Source organism: Zalophus californianus, chromosome 6 (assembly GCF_009762305.2).
Source record: "Zalophus californianus isolate mZalCal1 chromosome 6, mZalCal1.pri.v2, whole genome shotgun sequence".
Lineage (NCBI taxonomy): Eukaryota > Metazoa > Chordata > Mammalia > Carnivora > Otariidae > Zalophus > Zalophus californianus.
This window is the reverse complement of record NC_045600.1, coordinates 72,235,474-72,256,148: the sequence shown is the minus strand read 5'-3', so window position 1 is coordinate 72,256,148 and position 20,675 is coordinate 72,235,474. Positions and strand designations below refer to the sequence as shown.

Sequence of the window (20,675 nt, the reverse complement as noted above, 5' to 3'; positions counted from 1 at the left end):
ACGTTCAGCTGACTGAGCCACCCAGGTGCCCTAGGAACAGGCTGTTTAAAAGCTCTGTTCCCAAGAGGGAATGCTGTAAACCTGTAAGGGGCCTGGGCAGCCACCCTGGGTGGCAGAGGGCAGGTATTTGTACTGGATGATACCACGGTGTGGACACGGGTGGCAGAGCACTCACCTTTGGGAGTGGAATAAGACTCCAGGTGCATCCAAGTAAGTGCCTGACCTGAGACTCTAGCCAAAGACGTGGAAAGTCCCTAGTCTGCCTTCTTAGATGATGAATCTGCACTTCCTGAGCCAATTTCTCGTGTTTCTTCATGAGGCTTGAATGTTTTGAAATTTTAATTTCCAGCCACTGGCTCAATAGCGGTTTATTTTCTAATGCTAGAAATTGCCCATGGGGATTGGCCTTTTCATCATTACTGAGACAGACTCTTTTGCTGTTTCTAGATTCTTTTGAGATGAAAGGTCTTTATCAGAAAAGAAATTATGACTGATTATGCCAAAAAATATATTTTTGTTATTATCGAGTTTTCATGAAAGGTGGGAAATTAAACTTCTCAAAGACACTGGCCATTGGACACACTCTCACAAAACTCCGTATCTATTGAGAGCTATAGGAAGGGCTTAAAGCCTAAATAATGCAATAAAAACAATAAAAACTTTAGAAAATAGAACCATACAGAATTCAAAAGAGAAATGAGATAGTCCTAGTCAAAGAGAGCGGGACTACATCAAAAATGAATTAAAATATTTAGAAGTCTTTTCTACTCAACAAATATTTACTAAGCAACTATTACATTCTAAGCACTATGCTAGATGGGAGGAAAGGAGGAAGGAAGGAAGGAAGGAAGGAAGGAAGGAAGGAAGGAAGGAAGGAAGGAAGGAAGGAAGGAAGGAAAAAAGGAAAGATGGCAGACTCTCTGCCATCCAGCATCTCCCAGCTGGTAAACATGTGTATAAACATACAATTCAGCACAGCGTCACCATGTTGTAGAGGAGATCCATACAAGTTGCAATGGGAGCAGAGAGGAAGGCATGCCCAACCTCCTAGCTTAGTTGCCTGGTACTTCCATGCATCCTGCATCGCACCATAAGCTCGGTGAGACCAGGACCCTCTCTCCCTCATCCTTACACCTCCACAGCCCAGCCCAATGCCTGGCACAGACGTGTCACCAAATACGATTGTTGAAAAAATGCCTTCTGGCTAGGGGAGTCAAGGAAGGCCTAAGTGGAAGGTTAGTAACTGTTCAGAACATGTTGCTTTAGACAGTAGCAAGTATTCCCCAACAGAGAGAGTTGTCAAAGACTTCAAAACGGGAGATTACAGAATCTATCCAAAGGCACATGGGGGAGAGAAAGCCCATCTCTCTGGGGAAAACTTCCTCCATATTAACCTGTTCATTTGGGCACTTTAGCAAAGCCTCTTCCCTCCCATGTGTCTGTTCAGGCTGCATTTGGAAAGCCTGAAACCCATCATATTTTTCAAGAACCAAAGTTCAGATGCATGTAAGAACTATAATGCCTGTGATAGGAAAGCAGCACAAATGGGTTTTAACAGGAAAAAGAAAAAACGTCTGTTGATAAATATAGGAAGTCTATGTCTCCACTTGAGAGACCATCCAGGAAACTTCCCTCCATTTGTTCTAGGACCAGAATCTTCTTTGAAGTACACAGCTCCAAGGTGTGTAGGAAGGTGGGTGGAAGGAAGCCCGATAAATTCACATTTGGGAAAGGTTTTAAAGTTGCCAATGTTTCTAGAAGGTAAACCTTGCAAAGTGTTGAAGCGTTGTGATTCCTGCATGTTGATTGCATCTGTACCTGCCCTCGAGCTGTTCCGGATGGTGGCAGGAGAATTCACTCTATAGCTGACTACATGTTCAGCAATTCCCCGAATAGAATGAAGCTGTTTTGTGATAATTAGAAAGAAATAATCAGAATCAATGAGACCCCTAATCGTGTCCACAGAAGTAGGCAAGAGAACAGATTCAGAACACAGAAAACTTAAGGATTAACATTAGGCTAAAATTTGGATGGAATTTTAAATTCTTCGAACCGGGAAAAGGGACTTCCAAGGAATATATTTATATTTATATATAAACCCGCATATGTTCCACAGATCTTAATGAGTGTTTTAAGAAAAAAAGATTACAGGGCGCCTGCGTGGCTCAGTCATTAAGCGTCTGCCTTCGGCTCAGGTCATGGTCCCAGGGTCCTGGAATCGAGCCCCATGTCGGGTTCCCTGCTCCGCGGGAAGCCTGCTTCTCCCTCTCCCACTCCCCCTGCTTGTGTTCCCTCTCTCGCTGTGTCTCTTTCTGTCAAATAAATAAAATCTTAAAAAAAAAAAAAAGAAAATAGATTACTAGATCAAATAAGTTTGAGAAGCTCTGGATTTCTTTACTACAGGACTTCTCGGAGCCTTTAAAATTAGCTAATATGCCTTGTCAGTATACAGTATAACAGCACTTTCCAAACTAATTTGAGCTTAGATTCCTTTTTGTAGAAAAATTTAGAAGAACTAGAGTTCTGTGAAACTCTTATCAAGAAGTACTTGTCTAAACCCCTCTCAAACTTCGGAGATTTTTCTTCCCCATATGGATGTCAACCCTAATCTTAGAAACTTCTGGAGAAAAAGATTCTGGGGCCCCGTATATAACTCACTCCTAATTCTTACAACCATCAGAGTTAAGCAGTCCTCGCTGTGCCTTTTATGTGAATATTCCGATGGCAATTTTAGCCTCTCTTTCTCTGACCTCAAGGAATCACAGAACCACTTTCTAAAAGAAGAGCCTCTCACGGGCTGCCATTCCAGGATTTAGCCCTCCCCTAGGTCTGCCGTCTATTGCCAGTGCTCTGAAGTCCCCCCTCCAGATTCATTTCCCAGTTAATTCCTGGCTGTTCTTCAGACTCTTCCAATTTTCCTCCTTCACTTTCAGTGTGGAACCCAAAAGGGTGTCCACCTTCCAGGAAGGCCAGACCAGCTCAAGGCTGGCTGTGAGAGAAAGGTCTGTGGGCTAATTACACCAAAAGCTGAGGAACTGGGACTCAGTGAGCCGGATTTTTCTCTTGTGTCGGAGAAGGAATGATTTGGAGGAGTCTGTAGTATAGGGACAGGAGACGCTGCTGCCCCCAGAAGGCAGACCCTGCTCAGGTTAGAGTTCTTGTAAAGCACCCCGCTATGGTGTGTTGTCTGGTAGCTACGGTCAGCTGACCTTTGGAGCTGGGACTAGGCTGGCTGTGCACCCATGTGAGTATTGACCACGCACGTGTCCGGGGCAAAGGTAACTGTCAGCTTGTCTATGAGAGAACAGGCGATGATTTATGGCAAACTCGGGGGGAATATTAAACACTTGTTTTCCATTTCCCACAAGCTCTCTTGGTGACTTCAAATGTTCCCATTTCTCATATTAAAGACAGAAGTGCCAAGGGCCAATTGAGTAAATGAAAGCCTGAGCAGAATAATTTATGGAAACATTAAAAGAGTTCCAGATACTCAGTGCTCTCAAGCAAAGCCAATAATATCAGCTCCAGATCATCTCAACATTCAGGAAGTTAGCAACATGCTCTTGGGGGGAAGGAATGACGTAATGGCGAACCCAAATTCTCTCTTATTGCCTATTGCTGCAGGGAGAAGCAGCATTCCTTGTCTCAGCTAATGATGTGGTATGGGGACACCTGTTCCCAGATTCTTCCTCTCTGGATTTTAGTAGAGTTTTGAACCTCTCCCAGAGTAAAAATGAGCCCGACCCCTATCTGAATGGCAATTATATGATGTGACCTATCAAGGCATGGAGGCAGGATGGTGTGGGGTTCATAGCAAACTTGAGATGCTGGCAGATCTGTACAAAATTCTGGCTCTACCCTCTCTAACTAATAAAGTCTCTACTTCCTCAATAGCAAAATGCCAAGAACCACATCATAATAATATAAAACAACGCCCAGCAGATAGCAAGTAATTAATCAATGGTAGACTTTCTAATAATAATTTCATTATTACTATTCCCTTGTGTTCATCAAGGCCTTGCTATAGTAATTAATCAATGGTAGCCTTTCTAATAATAATTTCATTATTATTATTCCCTTGTGTTCATCAAGGCCTTGCTATAAAAGGTTTACATTGTAACAGGGAGAGGGAACAGCTTCCCTGGGAAATAGAAAATCTAAGAAACGAAGACTCAGGGAGACTTTTAGGATGGTGCTTTCAGAGCCTAGTGGGTTCTAGTAGATTAATGTCAGGAAGGATATTACAAAGGCCTTAGCTACAGTGGGGATACAGCAGAGTACCGTGCTAATCTTCGGAGCAGGGACCATACTGAGTGTCCAGCCAAGTAAGTAAAGTGAGGCAAGGGTCAACATTGACAATTGATTCTTCTTCGTCCAGGATGCTAAGTTGAGCCCAGGTATTTTCTTTTTTTTTTTTTTTTAAGATTTTATTTATTTATTTGAGAGAGAGAGAGAATGAGAGATAGAAAGCACGAGAGGGAAGAGGGTCAGAGGGAGAAGCAGACCCCCCGCCGAGCAGGGAGCCCGATGTGGGACTCGATCCCGGGACTCCAGGATCATGACCTGAGCCGAAGGCAGTCGCTTAACCAACTGAGCCACCCAGGCGCCCGAGCCCAGGTATTTTCTTCTGTAAGATCCCAAATGGTTCTTTCCACCCATCCCCAGAAAATTCTCCCATCCAGCACTCAATGCTTGGGAAACATCTTTAGACTGAGACTTTAGGAATCATGAGGCAAGTGATAAGCCTGTAGTCCCGGACCCTCCATGAGAAGATCCAAGATACTGCTGCCCTGAACAGAGTTGTGTGCTACTGAATTTTTGGTTTATTGAAATCACAACCTTTAACTCAGGATACTACAGCAGGATAGGGCAAAAGGAAAAGGGATGAACAACCAAATTCTCAACACAAAAGAGCAGAAGGTCTAACTCTAGAAAGTGTGATTTTCTTGTCCCCTGGAGGAGATCAATACTTCTATTGAAGCAGGAGGTAGATTTAGTGAGTTTCTTGTAATGGTGTCACCTGCAGTGTGAATACCAGAGGAATTGTGGGCAGACTCATATTTGGAAAAGGAACCCAAGTGTCTATAATAGCTGGTGAGTCATCCCAGGTGGCACCATTTGCAATCCCATGGGCCAGTGAGTGTCTCTATTCCTTTCCTTGGGGATATCAGTCTTACTATGGTGAGGCTAACTGTGGGTGTTAAAATGAATTGTCTTACAGAGGCCTCTGTGAAAAGAAAACGCATCGCTATCAATTTTGAAAATCTGTGTTTCTCTAGGTCAAACACATTAAAATTTGACTTTAATCGCTCAATGGATATTTTCTAATGCCTTCTATGTGGCCATCACTCTAAAAGAGACTGACTGCAAAGAAGTCTAAGATAGATGACTGACCTATTCCTAAATTGGATAAAAACTAGCTAAAGGGACATAACTATTATAAATTTAGCAAGCTGAAAACTATTTTAGTATTAACAAATTGATGACATCAATAGGCACAATAGAGATTCAGAGGAATAGGTTTACAGCTGGAGGTTGGCCTAGACAGATAAGGTTTTATGCAATAGAAGGATTCGTTGGGCCTGAAGGATGAGTAAGAGCTGTACAGGCAAAGACTGGAGAGAAGGGGACTTTCAGGCATAAGGAACAACAAGAAAGAGGGCATGATCTTGGACGTGAACAAGGCATGTGCATTTTGGCCTAAGTAAACACATCTGATAATAAATTGGATGCAGGGAAAAGCAAATAAAATGTCTTTTTAAACAATAGAGAAAAGGAATCCTAAAGCCTTTAATAGAATACAGACAATTAGGGCCAGAGCCAGCCACTAGGAAACTGGGGATCCAATTTAGAAATGTAGACCAGATGTGAATGTGAGAGGGGACCAGCTCCTTCTGTGGACACCTCATGTCCTAGGGACCTCCCTTCTCCTTCTTCAGTGGGCTCTACAAGGTAGGTTACCCCATCCCTCAGAGGAGGAGAAACCTAAGGGTTTCTGTAATGAAGACTTTAGGGGTGGTATGAAGGTGTTGCCTCTCAGGTGCAATTTGGCAAAGGAACCAGAGTTTCCATAACTCCTGGTAAGTCCGCCCAGGCTCACTGCTTTCTGATGCTCACCACAGGCTCTGTCAGTGACCCAGAGTCAGTGTTGCTAACTAGGAACAATTCTGGGTTCCTAGTACCTAACTACAAAGCACAGATTTTGTGGGAAGGAAGCTTTCAATCACTGTTGTGCCCCTATGCATCCAAAGCACTAGAACATTCGGACATGTGCTTCTGTGGTCAGTTTTGAATTACAATGAAAGGTTAGGATCTAGCATAGCTGAACTTCTGCATTGAAAACTTGACCCAGTCTTGCTAAGGCCAACTTCTGAGATGTCATCAGTGGTAGGATGTGTGTTGCTAAGATGGGACAGGATGCCTCTCCTCCCAGGGCTCTGACTGATGGATCCCTAAAGACCTCCAAATTAAAAGTGACTCATTTCTTGTCTTCAGACAAAGAGATGGTTGTGCTAGAGGTACATGGGAGCAGAAGTAAAAAGGGTTAAAAAAAATCAAGTTTAAGGATCAGTACCCAGCCTTTTTTACCAAAAAGTTCTGATAAGCAAGAATTTTGCAAATCTGATGGTGACTAGGCCATTTATTGATCCAACAATTGTTTCTTGAGCACCTGCTATACAGCAGACACTAGGTGAGCTTAATTTTTTCTCTCAAGTCCTTTATGTGCCCTAGATGAGGAGACCTTCACCTGAAAACTCTTCATGTTGGCAAGCAGGTGAAGCTCTATTCATCTAGGGCACATAACGGACTTGAGAGAAAAAATTCAAGCTCTCCAGATCATGGCAGTCCCTGAATTTCATGCCAGGAAATTTGGGCATTATTCTATGGGCACTAGGGAGTCCCTGAATTATTCTGAACAAAAAGTGGTACAATCAGCTCTAGGTTTTAGACAAGTACTTTGGAGGATGAGCTCGAAAAAGAGAATGGGGGGACAGCAGGGGCGGGGAGGGGAGCAAGAGAGGAAATCAGAGGTAAGGAAGCTGGACAGGAGAAACAACAGCAAAAATGCAGATAGGGAAGCTCAAAATGCATGAAGTCTTGGTAAAAACAAGACTTGAGAGCAGCAAAAATCACCTCGAGTCTTCTGACTTCGGTGGTTGTTATTTAATGTAGATCTCTCACTAGTGAAGTTGAGCAAAAATTGGCCCTTCCCTGATGGAGTCACCCCCCCACCTCACAGACTTAAAGATGGTTTTTAAGGCCCACAATCAGCCCTTTCCTCAAAAATCTCATGTTCTGTGGCATAGCTCTCTCCAGACCAATGCTATCCAATAGAACTTTCTGGGACAATGAAAGTGTTCTCTCAACCTGCACTGCCCAATATGGCGGCTATGATGCTCTTAAAATGAAGTTTTAATTTTTAATTGAATTTTAATTTGATTTCATTTTGGTTAGTTTTCATTTAAATAGCCACAGGTAGCTAAAGACTATCATATTGGACAGCATGGTCTAGACCTTCTTCAGCCTGACACTTATTGGCTCTAGGACTTGAGTGAGTGTTTAACCAGGACTCAGAGTTGGACATCAGGCCCCCACCACAACCCCTTTTCCCCTCTAAGCCCAAACTGCACTGGTGGCACCTTATCCTCTGCCTTCTCCTCAAGGCCACATTCCCTCACCACTTTCATACCCTTCCACAACCCCCTTCCCAGTCCACCCGTGACTCCCACTGAGGACTAACAAATCCATTGGGGTATGCTGGTGGCACATAATGGCTTCCCGTCTCTCCTTTCCCTGTAAAAGACTTATGCCCTAGGGCCTTAACCCACAGTGATATCAGACCCCCACCCCCAGCCCCAGATATGGGGACATTGGAAAGGAACAGGCAGAATCCCTCGTGGCCAGAGCTTTGGATGTCCCTCACATGGGACCATGGACCCACCCAGGTTGTGCTCCAGGGACAGCCCCACACCCTTGACTTGATACCCTTGGGATGCCTTGACTCAGCAACCCAAGGCCATGCCAAAGGCTGATGTCCCTGGTTTCAGGTCCAGCTGGAAGTCTGCATTGCCAAGGCCACCCTGGCTGGCCTCACAAGTGGGGTACACCCCTGGTCTGAGAAACCTTGCGTGCAGGGTGGGGAGCTGTGGGAGCAGAGAACCACAGGGGCAGGAAACTCTAGTCCCAACCCTGCTGTAAACTCTCTGGGTGGCCCCAATGTGTTAACCCTCCCAGCAAACCTCTGTTTCCTCTTCTAAAGGCAGGAGGTCTGAAAGAATAAACAATGAGAGTTACATTAAAAACACAAAATCCTACAGAAATACTGAAGAATGATTCTCAGCACTAAGGAAAAGCCTCCAGCAGCCCCTGCTTCCTGGGGGTGAAGAGTAGAAACGGACTGTGTATAACTCAGTAGCACATTATCATGGCAATATCCTGGTATTATCAAGAGCTGCAATTGCTTTCATTTGTTCAGTACTGTTAAACATAATTTTATAGAGAGAAACTCCTCCTTTGATTTTTCAGAATAGCTTGGTTAGGAAGGTGGAGGAGGCAATATCTCCATTTTACAGATGAAATTCCTGACCCTTAGGGAGCTGATGTGACTTGTTCAAGGCCTTGTATCTAGTGAATGGTAAAGCCAGGACTGGGATGCGGGTGTTCTGATTTATTGTCTAAAACTTTTATCAATGAGAAATCTCCTGGTGATGTGACCAATCTTCCGTCTTAATACCGGCCAATAATAAACCTCCAATTCCTGTCCATACCCACCCTAATTTGGGGGAGGCCACCCCTGATTCCAAGACATCTGGTTTGCTTTGCTGGGCCTCTATTCTAGGCTTGCTTTGTCCTGCCAGAACAATGTTGTTGCTTACTAGTCCCGCTGTGCTTTTGAAGAAGTTCCTATTAAGTAAAAGAATGAACAGTATCATTATGTAGCCCTGCATTTCTGGTTTCCTTGAATGGCAGGCAGGGCTAGGCAGAGAGCCTTCCCTGAGAGCCTGGCCTCTTGGCCAGGACTCGTGGCTTATGCCTGGCCCTGACTCCCAGTCCACTTAGAGCAACTGGTTTCCAGAATGTTCTTTCCCACCTAAAGCCTGCGAATGTGACTTGCCAGCCCCACAGAGCCCTGCTCTTGCCCATCACTGGCGTCTGGACTCAGGCCTGGGTTGGGGCAAGGAGGGAAATGAGCATCTCCTAACCTGGGTTCTTTTGGCCCACAGATGTCAAGGAGCCTGACCCCGCTGTGTACCAGCTGGGAGGCTCTAAGTCCAATCAGATCTCAGTCTGCCTGTTCACCGACTTTGATTCTGAAACCAATGTGCAAGAACCGCAGGGGCCTGCGGTGATCAGCTTGAACAGTACGGTGCTGGACATGAAGGTGATGAATTCCAAGAGCAACGCGGCCCTGGCCTGGGGCAACAGCACCGATTTTAAATGCAATGGTACCTTCAACGAGAAATTCTTCTCCAGCTCCGGTGAGTGCAGCCTCGGTGCCTGTGCAAGCCAAGTCTCCCCACTCGGAAACACCCGGTTCCCCCTGGAGCTCAGGTGGTTGGCATCTAAAAGCTGTTCTGATGGGTGGTCTCGGCCTCATCCACTGTCAGCAAAGTCCCTCTGCTCTCATTACTGAGCACCAGTGCTCTCCATCCTGGCGGGTCGCAGAATGTCTTAGGCAAAGAGCAGAGGGGGAGAAGGTGGCGGGAAGGGCACTGGCTTCTCACCCGCCCTGAGTTCCGCCTCCCTGCCTCTGCTCAAGCTGTTTGCCCCTCACTTCTCCACCAGGCCCCCATCTAATGCCTTTCTCCGAGATACCTCCCCTTGGTTCTGCCTCTCTGCCAAAGATCCAACCTTATGTAGTCGCTCATTCATTCAGCAAACACTGATTGTGCATATACCACATGCCAGATGCTGGAGTGGAGGAGTAAATAAGTCAGATGAGGGGTCTGCCCTGAGCAAGCTCCACTGTAGCTGGGGGAGGCCGTGCATCAGCAAGCAGAAATCTAGAGAATGTCAGACTGTAACATGGGCTTTCACTTGGGGGTGGAGGAAACAGCCAACTTAGGGACAGAGAGTCCAGGAAGGGCTCTCTGGGAAATGCTAGGTGAGATGAGAGTTAAAGGATGAGCAGGGAGCAGCCAGGCCAAGGGTGGGGGGGAGCCTGCGGAGGCCTGACACAGCGGCACGGCGAGAAGGGCAAGAGTAGCGGGACAGGAGATGGACGAGGCGGGAAGGGCCACATCACGGGGCCTCCTAGGGCGTGACAGGGCAGCCACTCTCCTAAGTCCAATGAGAAGCTATTGATTGGTTTTTAAGTAGGAGAATGACATCCACTTTACCTTTTTCAAAGAGCACTCCGACTGCTGAGTGGAAAATGGATTGTAGGGGCCAAGCAGAAAGGCCAACCGTTGTGGCAGACAGATGATGGCGGCCCGCACAGCGGGGAGCAGGGCAGTTGAGTGGCCAGCACGATTTCAGATTCAAAGGGAGAACCGTGCAGGGGGTGCGAAGGAAAGAGGAGATCAAAGAAGGCGGCTGGACTTTCTGCCCCCGCCGCTGAGTCAATGACAGCGCCATTGACTGAGCTGATGACAACAAAGGAACAAATTTGGAGTGCAGGGATGGAGACTCTGTGGGACACAGGAAAGCATCCACACCCCTCATGGCACTTGTCACTGTGTGGTGGCTTACTGCCTCTTTCAGACTCCAGACTGGAACCTACCAAAGGGCAAGCTGTGTGTCTGATGGTTCCTTATGGCCATGTGTTGGGTGACAGGTACTTTGCACAGCCAGTGTTCATGAAGTGAATGGAGTGGTCCCTGGAAGCCAGGGCCAGTGGCTTTCCCAGCAGGGGTCCACAGGTGACAAGTCCCCTCCAGACCTCTCAAGGAGAGAGCACGGAAAGCCTGTAGACAGAGGCTCATCTGCCCAAATCCTAGGAGGTCTGACGTGGGAGAGTCAACACACTCAACACTATGAAAATGTCTTTGTTTCTCCTTTTAGACTTTTCCTGTGATGCCACTTTGATAGCGAAAAACTTTGAAACCGGTAAGAGAGGGATCTATCCCAGCTTCGAGATGTACCCACAATCACCCTGACTAGATAGGAGAGGGGGGAAGGGATATGTGGATCTGGAATGAAGTTAGGAAGAACGGGAACATTCTTGAATCAACCAGGTTCCTCTCAACATCTCTAATGTTCTTTCTCCCTCTAAGGACTTTCAGGATGAGTCTCTAGTTTCCCTAGACCCCATGACTCACTCCTAGGGCTCTGGAGAACCAGAGTTTCTCTGTAACCCAGCTGTGATATTTCCGACTGGCTTATGCAGAGCCCTGAACTCACCAGCTCCTCCCAAGGGCATGTTCCCTCTGTAGCAGTAGCTGGGGTCCTGCCTTCTTTCAAGAAAAGCAGCAGAATCCATGTAGGCGGGGGTCTTGTCTCTCAGGATCCCCACCACTCCCGGCCCCCAGCCCTGGGCCCCGTCCATTTCCATCTGAGCTGTTTTCACTGAATTGTCCCTCTTGGGGTCCAGGCACCAGCTTCTCACTCAGAGACCCAGACCCAAGGGATTACAATGAGTTCTGAGCCCTGCCCCATCCCCACTCCTGAGGGATGCAGCCTAAAATAAGGACTGAGTGCCGCTGGTGTTTTCCTTTGAAATGGAATACTGTTGACCCTGGAGGAATATACAAATCTGCTTAGGAAGTGATATGCACCCCAGCTCAAAGGGAGAGGTGGGCCAAGAGCTAAAGCCCACCCCCCAGCCACCTTTTGGGGAAAACCATGGGTGGGTCACATGGGCTGTGCAGACCTCCGGGGTACATGCGATAACCTCTTGGTTTTGCAGATATGAACCTAAACTTCCACAACCTGATAGTGATCGGGCTGCGCATCCTCCTCCTGAAAGTGGCCGGGTTTAACCTGTTCATGACGCTGCGGCTGTGGTCCCGCTGAGGTGAGCAGGCGGCTCAGGTGGGAGTGCGGGCTGCAAGGGTCTCAAGGTGGGTCCCCAAGCTCTTGCTTTTAGGTCCTAAAGCGGGGCCCACCAAACTCCTCCACTTTTTCTGGCTAGGGGTTTGTATTGTTAATAACAGTGGCCTAGAACATTGGTAGGACTCCTCAGGGGACAAGAGGCACCTCAGTTGAGCCATGTTCCCCCTGCGAATTAGGAGGAACAGCTGTTACCCTCCTCGTTTTGGAAAGAAAGACGCTGAGGCCAAGTCACAGCAAGGGCCACCCACACAGGAATGGAAACATAAGAGAAACTCAGGACCCAGACTCACTTAGGCCCATGCCTTCCGTTGTACCCTGTTCACTGCAAAACCTAGAGGGACCCCTACTTCCTTTCCTCACGTCCTCTGCCCCCAGTATGACATGAAGATATCATGCTCCTATTGTGCCCTAATCCCAGCTGGCGTCTCCATACCCTTCTCTGCCCGTGTCCCTGGTCATCCTACTGACGGGTGCGTCCTGCCCCACCGCCATCCACAAGAACTCCAGTGTCCCTTTGCTCCTAGATCTCTACAAATAGAGGCATCTCCATCCACGTCCCTAACTGTCCTGACTGCCTCCTCGGTATCCAGCCTAACCACTGTTCTCCCTCATCCCAGGTCACCAAGACCGTGAGAGAGCCCGGCACCCCCTCGCTCCCGACTCCCCACCCTACCTGCCTCCCCAGAGAGGCAGACCCTCTGCCCCCGTGGACAAGAAGGCTCCCTCCGCTTCTCTGGCCCCACTGGCAACAGCCATCAACTGGATCCCACCAGATAGTCATGATCAAGATGCTGAAGAGCTGCCGAACACTGCCTCCGCCCCCTCGGTTCCCTCCCTGCTGCCTGTCACGGGCCGGACACTCCGGCGAAGGCAGGGGGCTGCTACGGAGAGACACCCTGCCCCTACCCTGAGACCAACTCTTCCGTCCCCGGGGTGAGGGATCCCCGGCGGGTCCTCTTGGCCTCTGCCTCCTGGAGAACATTGTGAGGAGTTTGTATTTTTTAAATAGTGTTCATCAGGAAATATGTATCACCCTTTTTCCCCAAGATGTGGGGGAAAGTATTATGGAGGCCCTGCTGTGCTGTGTGTCTGAGCCACGTTGTATATTCTGCTGCCCGTGGCTTCATTAAAGGCAATTTGAAAGAGCCGGGACGGTGCTCCTGTTTGACTGGGTTTGGTCAGGGTCACATTCAGCTTGCTATTGATCCCTGGCTGGGCAGAAAGAAACCAAGGCTTTTGTCCTGATGTCGCTCGGGGAGCCTAACTCAATAAGCTGCTGAAGTCAACCTCTTCCTGGAACGACCTCTTAAACAAATTCCACTTAGAAGGCTGTGCTGGGGGCCAGGCAAACCCACTTAAGAGGTAAGGTCCCTGCTCTTCCGTTTTCCTGCCACACCACTGGGCCACCCGTAGCAGGAGGCCCATGCCCATGACTGATCAGGACTGGCAGTGAAAATTTGGCAGACAGGGACCACACAGCAAGTATCCCCAAAATGCCACCCACTGTCTCCTGCCCTCCAGAACGATTTCCTTTGCCTTTCCTCTCAGACTGGATTCCCACTGAAACCGTGCACTGCCCCCACAGATTCATGGCTGAGGACCACCCACCACTCCTCTGCCTGGGTCCCAACCCAGTGCCCCAACTTTGGGGTGCCCAGTCTAAGCAGGGGAAGGGGGTGAAGATTAGCCAGACTTTCTACTCCCCATCCCCCAGCCTGGATGTAAGAAATGAATCCTCTCCCCTCAAGCTCAGGGACTCTGCTAAGGAGAGCGGATGTCTTAAGCTCTCACCTAGAAGACAAGGACGTAGGGCCTCCTGGGGCCCCTGGTGTTCTTCTGAGCCTGAGTGCCTTTCCTGGGGTCATGGCCACTGATGGGAACACCCCTCAGAGAGGCAGCCACCCTCCTCACAATTACTGCCATCAAGCCCAGGGCTTACCGATTTGCAGAGGGAAGGGAGGGTCCTGTCCCCAAACACCTCTATGGTTCATGCGTGTGTCTGTCTCGGACCGCATCAGCCAGAAATCTGCAAATCCTCCCAGCTACAATTCAGGCCTGCATCTTTTCACAGGGATAGAGCCACCAGCTCAATAGGGGTCTTAGGCATGTCCCTCCCTTCCATGAGCTCCAGCCTCACCACCTATAAAATGTCATCTAAGACTGGGAGGCTGCATGCACCTCTGGTTCTGCGGCCTCTGTGGGGGGGGGGGGGGGGCGGTCACGGAATCCTCAGTTCTCACTGAGCCCCCTCATCTGTAGCCTATATGCACATCCCTTTAAAGATCACTAAAGGGGACTGCCACAGAGGACACCCCATCATTGCAGGTCCCTCTCACACACAGGAAGACAGGTACCACCTTCCCAAAGCTGAGGTTCTGCCCCCTGCGGAAAACCGAAAACTGCCTCCTCATCAATCCGACACGGTGCCAGAGATCCTGCCATTGGGAATTTCTTTTAATTAAAGCATTCTCCTCCCCCTATTAAATGAAAATGCCCCTGGGAGGGTTAATAGAGCAAGCCTTTATCAACCGTCAAAAACCTAAGGCAAATTAGTTTATCTTTTTTTCCTCCTGAAGTAGTAATTCACTTTGGTCTGTATACAAAAGATCCAGGCAAGGGATGTGTGGGTGGCGGGGAGGCAGCTCTACTCCTGAGAGTTCGTGGCAAAGATGCTGAGGCTGAAGGGGACATGGGGGCTGAGGGCAGGGGACAGGAGCAAGGACCCTGGGAGGCAGTGAAGGGGCTAAAGACAGAGCCCTCCAAGAACCTGGGAGGAGGCCAGGGGAGCTTATGGAGTCATGCCATCCCACGGCCCTCAGTGGTCAGGGCCCTGAAGTCATGGACCCCAAAGGCCATCCAAGGACCTATGAGGTGATGGGCAGTGGCGGGGGATCTACCCAGACCCACGAAGGGGGCAAGGGTTCCCCCTTCCGGGCCCAGCCCAAGCCAAAGGTGACAAGGCCTCAGGCACGTAGGAGGCCATCTGGAAAGCAGGGTCAGCACACCCCCTGAGACATTTCCATCTCAAACCAGGGCTCCTCAATCCCAGCAAGACCCTTCCCTCGAGGCTAAGGCGGTTAAGCCTAAAGCCAGTTAGAGCTGAGTCAGAGGGCAGACCGGGAGCAAGTGGGTGTGCTGAGGGGGTGATACAGAGACTCTACTCCTCTTCATCCACTCTGTTCTCACCTCTGCCCTCCCCCCCACCTAGGGTGTCAGAGGGAATTAAAATACCCTTACGAGGAGGCCCAGACAAAGAGTTCCTGTGCCCCCTTGGAGGTCCGCCCTGGGCCTGGGGTCACAGCAGCAGAGCCCCTCAGGGCAGTAAGGCACCAAGCACTGTTCAGCCCGGAAGGAAGAGGCTGTTGAGGAAACCCGGAGACACAGTCATCACATCCATTCAAAGGTCCGGCCCTGGAGAGGCCCAGGCCTCATGAACAGAGACCAGCCTCAAGGAGACAAGTCCTCTGTCCCACTAGGGAATGTGTCACCAAGGCCAGCTGTAGAATGGATTTGTCTGGATCGACACCCTCCTGCCCCTCCTGCCCTTAATTAAGCACAGGCCAGCCCTGGGGGCAAAAGAATGAACCAAATGACTTCTCACGACCCCAGTTCTAAGATTCTAGAGAATTCTCTGACACTTCACCCAGAGACCTGCCCCCTCAGTGTAATTGGAATCACTGTCCCCTCAAGAGAAGGGGGCTAAGCAAGTATGTGCTTCAGGAACACCCCGAAGTGGGCTGGGGTGAAATGCTCCAACCGAGTGACCCCCCCCCCCCGCTATGACCCACCATTGGAGAGGCAGCCATCTGAGTCGTGAAGGATTATCTCTGTCTTCTTGGTTTGCCCATTAAAATCCCACTCCCGTGGGTCACATGGAAAGCCTTAACAAGATACCACCTTAGTTATCAGGTAATATCTTGGCAAGAAAGTCCACTCAACTCTGCACTCCCCAGGATGGGCAATGTATCTTGTTCATCCGTGGGTCTGTAACACCTAGCCCCATGGCTGGCACACCACTGATGCTTAAGAGACACTTAACTAGCAAATGAACAAATAAATACTTAGCGCCATTAGGCACTGGGAAGGAAGCCAAGTTGGTGGGGGCCGTGGGGGGAGCATAAGAGAAAGGAAAATGGAGATGAATAGAGGAGTCAGCTGGCTGAACCACCATTTCACCGTTTTGCCAAGAGCTAAGAGTAACCTGTCAAGAACTATGAGGGAAAGCAAAACCTGAGTGATGGCCCATTGGCCAGTGAAGCCCCCAGGGCGGGCAATCATCCAATAGAGTCTGGAGGATGGTACCTGGGTCGCCAGGGAGTCAGATGTCGGGTCATTGCACAACCATTCCAAGGTCAGGGGCCAAAGGTCACATCACATTCCCCACGTGTCCTATCTTAAAAGCACTTCTGCAGCCTACTTCCTGGAGTGGTGTGTGGGACAGAGAGCTCCTGACTGAGGACGGACCTGGGGAGCAGCCAGGTGGGGCCGGGGGTGGTCACTCTGTTAAGCTCACTGACCCGCACTGACCCGGGAGGACTTTGTGGAAGGCCACCTGGTTTCCAGACTTCATTTCACCCAGACACACACACACATGCATAAGGTTTCCTCTGAGTATCACCCGGAGAGCTGTATTTTGAAATTAATAAACAGGTCAGACACTGAGTCAGTAGCCAGAAGTAGGACAGGAAGTGGAAAAAGTCTCCCACTTCCCGCCAGGTGTTTGGGGGCTTAGGGCCTCCCCTCCCCATTTCCATGACGTCATGGTGGCCCCGAGGGGCAAAGGGGGCACCCTTTGAAGCTCTCCCGCAGAAGCCACATCCTCTGCAAAGAGGAGTTAAAAATACCGAGTTAGAGATAGCATCGCCCCAGGCCACGTGCCTGGGCCAGGCTGGCTGGGCCGTTACACCGCCACCGACCGCAGGTGCGACGCAGAGACGGGGAGCTGGGAGGGGCTGCACGCCCCGCTGCAGAGAAGCCGCCCCGCCCCGCCTCTGCCCCTCCTCTGAACGGAGCCCTAAGAGCAAACCTTGACCACACCTGATTAAACACTTAATACCGGGCAGGCCCTCAAAGCTTCCGTCCACCCCCACCCCCCGCCACACACACACACACACACAGCTGGGGCTGGCTGGTTCTCCGAGGAAGACCCTTACTCCAGACCGAGGCTGAAGTGCCGGGTGATGGCCCTGACAGACATCTGCCTCTCGGAGACCAGTAGCCCAGGGCGCGGAAGACCAAGAGGCAAAGAAGGAGCCGCAGAACTGAGACCAGAACCCGAGACGCGAAAAACGCGCCGGGTTTGCACGTCCCGCTCGGTGGTAGTGTCTCCCGCCGCCCAGCGGGGGGCAGCAGCGCTCCACCAAAAAGGCCTCTTTCCCTTAGTCGGTTTATTCTGGGGAAGGAAAGCCCCCAAAACTTGGAGAAATCTTCAGATGAAAATAAAAGGGCAAGTGACTTTCCTTCCGCGAACGGAGCCCCTGCCCTTTGCCAGGCGCTGCATGGGGCTCCAGAGCTTGGGTGATCCTAGCACCTCCCACAGAGGGAAGTGGGTCCTGGGTCAGGCCCCGCAAGCGGCAAGGGACACCATCTGCCCAGTATCATCAGGCTCGCTCACACGGAGCGCTAAAGGGGGGGAGGGGGTGTGTGGCTAATGGGAGCCTTAGGAGAGAGGTGGGCATTCAGAATGGGGAGCCTAGACTGGCATCTAGGGTCCACCGCTGCCCTGGCCTTGTGCCCTGGGCAGAGCCCACAGCCTCAGTTTCCCAATGAGAGCAATGCTCTCTGGTAGGGTAGTTTAAGAACCAGGACTCTCTTCCACGTTGCATTCCTGCCACCTGCCAGACCCTGTGTCAGGCTCTGGGGATGGTCTCTGTACAACTGTAGGACTCCACACAGATGAAGTTCAAGAACAGGCAAAACTAATCACCAGTGATAGAAATGAGAACAGTGGATGCCTCTGGGGTAAAAGGATTGACTGGAAAAGGGCACGAGGAGAGTTTCAGGGCGGTGGAAATTATCTGTATCTTGATGTGGGTGATGGCTACGTGGGTGTAGACTCCTCTCAAAATGTGTCAAAATGGACACCTAAGACTTGTGCATTTTGGTGTATGTCAATTTGGTCTCAATAAAGTACTGTTGCTATTAAATACACAGTTTCGGTCCTCAGTCCAGTGAGTATGTGGGCATGAAAGAGATGCGTCAATTACTGTTCTAGCATGATGGAGGTTTTCCGTGATCAGATTTTGGGGACGAGTCCTCAGCAGGAGTCAGGAGAACTGCCCCTCACTAGTCTTCAACATTTGAGTCCCAATATTTCATCAATCCTGTGGATAAAATATAATGTAGCCTGCCTGCTTCTTGATGCCGTCGAAGGGATAAAAGTGTCCAAGCTTAGGAAACGCACATGTTCAGGAAAATACCTGGGAAGAGGGACAGTGAGCCCACAGGCTGTCAGGCTGGCCCACCACGCTGACCGAGGCCAGGCCCTGGCCGCCTCCAGGCTCCCAGGCCCCACTAGTGTGTGCTGGTGACCCCTCTCCCTTCACCATGGCCCCGGGAGCTTCTCGCCACACCAGCAGCCACGTTTTCTTGCTCCCTTCCAGGAGAGCTTGATGAAAAGCCTGCCAGAGACAATGGCAAGGCTTAGGCCCAGTTTCTGACAACAGCCACCACTCCTGGCCCCAGAGCACTCTAGGGCTCCCTGATCCCCCACCCCAGACACTTTTGGTTCCTATCTCCCCTCTCACCCACTGGGGCCTCTCTGCCCTCAGAAAGGTCCCCAGGAGGCCCCGCAGGACACAAGGTCTGAAAGCATAAGGCAGACCTCTGCAGCACCCTCCCGTGGGCCAGCTTCTCTGGGCGCCCATCTTCTCGAAGCCCAGAACACCCTAAGTGGCTCCAGGGGGCTTTCACCACCTTTGGGAAGAGCCCAGTCTTCCTGTTTGCTCTGGAAATAGGAGCATGTTTCCATTCCAGAGGCGATAGAGTCCACGGGAGAGATCCCCCCCTTACAAAAATCCCACTGAGGGAGAGGAGAGTGTCTGTCCATCTTTCCCTGAACCACCCAAACACAATTCAGCCAAGAAGGAGAAAAGAAAATATTAAGGGAGGAGCCTACAAATGTAAGACAAGCCTGGCAGGACTTAAGAGAGTTTAAGCAGATGAAGGAATGTGGTTTAGAGAGTGGTGAGCAACTGGTCTCCATTTCATGCTTCCAGGCTTGATCAGGGAGAACTGGGTTAACCTTAAAAAGGACGTCTCTCCAGCGGAGACCTCAAGACACTATTTTTAGCCAGCTCTAGGGTGTCCTCACTCCTCCGTGCTCACCCGTTATTCCAGTGATTTACCAAGCAACATGGGGCAGCATCCTTATCTAGAATCTTTTCCACACTATGGCCTGTTCGACACCAAAGCAAACATTATCTCCTCTGATCTTCATGGTAAACCTAAGCAGGAGGCAGAGTCCGGATCTCCCCTTTCAAAAATGAGGAAGCAGGTGAAGTGGCTTGCTTGGGATCACAGAGCACTAGGCCCGCCTCAGCACTAAACTCAAAACCCCTGGTTTTGCACAAAGCCCCGTGGACACCCAGTACCACCTGGTTCCAGATGCTGCCATCAGAGAGGAAAGAGCCAGAAAGGCCTGGGGTCTCTAGGCTCGCCCAAGACCACTGTCTTATATTCTGCCTGGATGTTCTTTCCCTCTTCTGTGACTGTTTGCACCTACTTGATCCCCACTTCAGGATCAGACTAGAAGGCAAAGCAGAGGCCTGCACTTGTAGTTGTTAGTCCCGAGGTAACACTTTTCTGCACACACAAGCCCCACTACTCACTCATATGGCAACACAAGTTAGCAAAGTGATAATGAGGCTGGCCCGGCCCTCAGCTCTCTCAGCGGTCAGATCTCAGCCTAAAGGTCACCGTCTCAGAGAGGGCTTTCCTGACCACCGCTTCTGAGGAGCTCCCTCTCCAGCTCCGTTTACAACCACCTCAGACTGTTTATTTCCTCCACTCCCCATAGAACAACACGATTCTATTTATGTGCTACTCTGGCTCTCTTCCCAGCTAGGATTTAGGGTGCAGAGGGGGAGGCAACTGGTCTGTTTTGATCACCTCTGTATCTCTTGTACCTGGCACTGAGTAGGCATTCAGGTATTTTTTAAATGAATAATGAGTCATAGAAAGAAGGTGCTCTCCCTCCAGATGTGTCTTACTAAATAATAGCCTGAAACTAGGTTGGGGGGAAATGTTGCTAATTGTTGAAGCCGAGTGTTGAGCATCTGGGAGTTTATTTTACTAGTCTGGTGTGTGCACACGCGTGTGCGTGTGAGAGAGAGAACATTTCGCTAATAAAAAGTTAAAAGCAAAGTGGTTCATCCTTGTTATTTCAAAAAGCAGAGCAAGCCTGAACAGCTGACCTAAATGAGGACTCCTAGCTAAGTCTCTCTCCTCTGGGGAAAGAGGTAGGCCCTCCATGGCCGCCATAGTCCTGTTGCCCAAAGCGGGTAAAACTGAACGTGCCGCTGAGGGAGAAAATCTGTATGGGCGAAATGATTCTCAGCGTTTCTGATTACTGCCATGAGAGTACTGACACATTTGTGGAGCAATTACATTAACAAGGTACTCTCACTTACATTTTGTTGGGACAACGTATGAAGTATTATTATCCCCATGCTTATTTTATT

At 49.8% G+C, this 20,675-nt stretch overlaps 1 gene segment (V, D, J or C); it reads left to right on the top strand.

The window, feature by feature from the left end:
• The window catches only part of LOC113908991, a 394,892-nt gene extending 381,751 nt beyond the window's left edge, over positions 1 to 13,141 (top strand). Inside the window, 4 exon segments of the C gene segment in view lie at positions 9,225 to 9,479; positions 11,005 to 11,049; positions 11,849 to 11,956; positions 12,612 to 13,141. Coding sequence covers positions 9,225 to 9,479; positions 11,005 to 11,049; positions 11,849 to 11,955 — 407 coding nt within the window.
• The last annotated feature ends 7,534 nt before the right edge of the window (positions 13,142 to 20,675 follow it).